Genomic DNA, 2,273 nt, shown 5'->3' with positions numbered 1-2,273 from the left:
TTATATTTTTACTTTTTCTACTTGTTAAAAATCATGATTAGTTTATAGTTAAACATACCTCTGAAAACCAGAAAGAAATTGTAAAATTAAAACAACAAAAAATAGAACACGATACAAAATATATGACAAGATGACACTTTAAAAACACGTAGGAACACAATAGTAGATAGATAGTCAGGAACACTTTCGAAAGGTCGGTTTTTTCTGCTTCAGGGGACAACTGATAAGTGCATATACATTTGATTACAAATTAACATGAACAAATATACAATCATAAAAATAGGTCTTAAAACATCTATAGTAAGTAAAATATGGTTGAAAACCAATGATAAGGATAATAATTTCACGAATGATAAGACAAAAAGAGACAAATTATAGTGCGCATTTTTTTCTTTCTGACTAATTGTAAATATAATTTCATTCCCTATAAGTGCAAGCTTAATGATAAAATGATTAGGTTTATTGAATCGTTGGAGAAGAGGAAGATATTTGAACGAGTTACACGAATATTTATGATTTATACAGTATTTTTAAGGGTTGTTAGGGGTCATCAAACACAGTTAGGAGTACAATATTTGAGATAAACGTTTTTAATGTGTTTTAGAAATGAGTTGTTTTACAGTTTTGTGCAATTTATATTTAATTTTGTCAAGGGAAACATTTCAGTACTGTCACTTTCAAAAAATGTAAATTTAAAGTCTCTTTCATATTCAGTTATTGAAGATTTTTTAAATACTAGCTTTTTCAATACACAGTTGCTTGTAAGCAAGGACTTTTATCCATAGCGTCATACTATTATAATACTAACACTTGTGGCTATACTGAACCTAAGAAAAATCCACTGGAATCCAATACATCACCAGGAATCATATAGTAACCTTTATAATTTCCTAGTTCTCTCTTAAGTAGGAGGAAATTTGCCTCCTAAAAGCACTCAAGTTATTGAGTTTTCATAACTGTGATCTACAAGGCAACATTAGAGTATTATATTTGTTTACTTTCAGAAATACTGCCCTGACGCTACAGACCAGAGAAAAAACAGGGTTAGATTTTACTAGATTTGATGGAGCTGAAAGGTTTCTCTCTTAGTCGTCAGACTTCTGGTTGTTGTAGCCGTTGTATGTGCAGCTTCAGGACGACTTGATCCAGCCACACTTCGAAAAGGATGACCGACCCGCAACTCCATCTTTGGACAAGACAGCATCCTTTTGAAAGCACGCCGAAACTTTATAGACATGGCATTGTAAAGGATGGGATTTATGGCGCTGTTGATGTAGATCATTGTTTTACAGAACATAAGAAACCACAGTTCCATGTACCGCCGCTTGGCAAAAGAATTGTAGACAAGGAGGACACGGTAGGGCACCCATAGAGTGGCAAACACGGCTACAACAACAGCCAACATCTTCACAACCTGTAAGTATAGAAAACAGAAAGATATATTGTAACGTAAAGGACTTTCAAATATTTACCTCAAAGGTAATATTCACAATATTAAAAAAAAGAAAGAATAAACAAATAGATATACAGTAAATTTGTTAAGAGTCTTTATATAAATAAAACATAGGATTAAGAAAACTAAGAGTAAGAATACACAGCTAAATTCTTCACAAATTACAAATATTTTTCCAATGTCGAAATTCACAAGTAATAAAAACTATCATTCACTATCTACAAAGAAAAGAAATCACAGAAAAACACCGCATTTATTAACAAAAGAAGAAGCCTTAAAGTGATCAGGGAACATTTGCGTTAAAGACTGTACAAATAACTAAACATTTAGTTTAAATACTATAGATAATATGATACAGCACTTCCAAAGCTCAAGAATCATTTTAGTATTATGTAGAAGTTAAGGCAATAAGGTTGTTGTTGTACAGTTTCACAGCTCCTGTCTCTAACATTCAACAACATATGATTCTGAACGATTCCTGCTAATTAGCCAAGAATCATAGCAAGGAATAATAATATTACCTCTCTAAAGCGATTGTGGGTTCTTAGATTTTTAGATACTAGTTTGTTATGCAGGAAATGTTCTTGCTTCAAGTAATCTGCATATATTATTGCTGTAATATTACCAATAAAATATCACTTAAATGTTATTCTAATCATAATGCTTGACAGATTACGCTTTCATACGATATAACCTTTTAGTTAAATACTATAGATCGTGCGTTTACATAAGCGAGAAATAATAACTATGTATTTTTTGTTTTTAATTTCACGCAAAGCTACACGAGGGCTATCTGCGCTAGCCGTCCCTAATTTAGCAG

The 2,273-nt window shown here is 31.8% G+C and overlaps 1 protein-coding gene across 1 annotated transcript in view; it reads right to left on the bottom strand.

Moving 5' to 3' along the window:
- Positions 1-785: 785 nt before the first annotated feature.
- Positions 786-2,273, bottom strand: part of LOC106462047 (thyrotropin-releasing hormone receptor-like) — a 54,476-nt gene continuing 52,988 nt past the window's right edge. The window contains exon 2 of the mRNA XM_022389166.1: positions 786-1,414. Coding sequence (XP_022244874.1) covers positions 1,055-1,414 — 360 coding nt within the window. The 3' untranslated portion in view covers positions 786-1,054. The remainder of the gene's footprint in view (positions 1,415-2,273) is intronic.

Source organism: Limulus polyphemus, unplaced genomic scaffold (genome assembly GCF_000517525.1).
Source record: "Limulus polyphemus unplaced genomic scaffold, Limulus_polyphemus-2.1.2 Scaffold1081, whole genome shotgun sequence".
NCBI lineage: Eukaryota > Metazoa > Arthropoda > Merostomata > Xiphosura > Limulidae > Limulus > Limulus polyphemus.
This window is presented reverse-complemented; position numbering and strand designations above follow the sequence as displayed.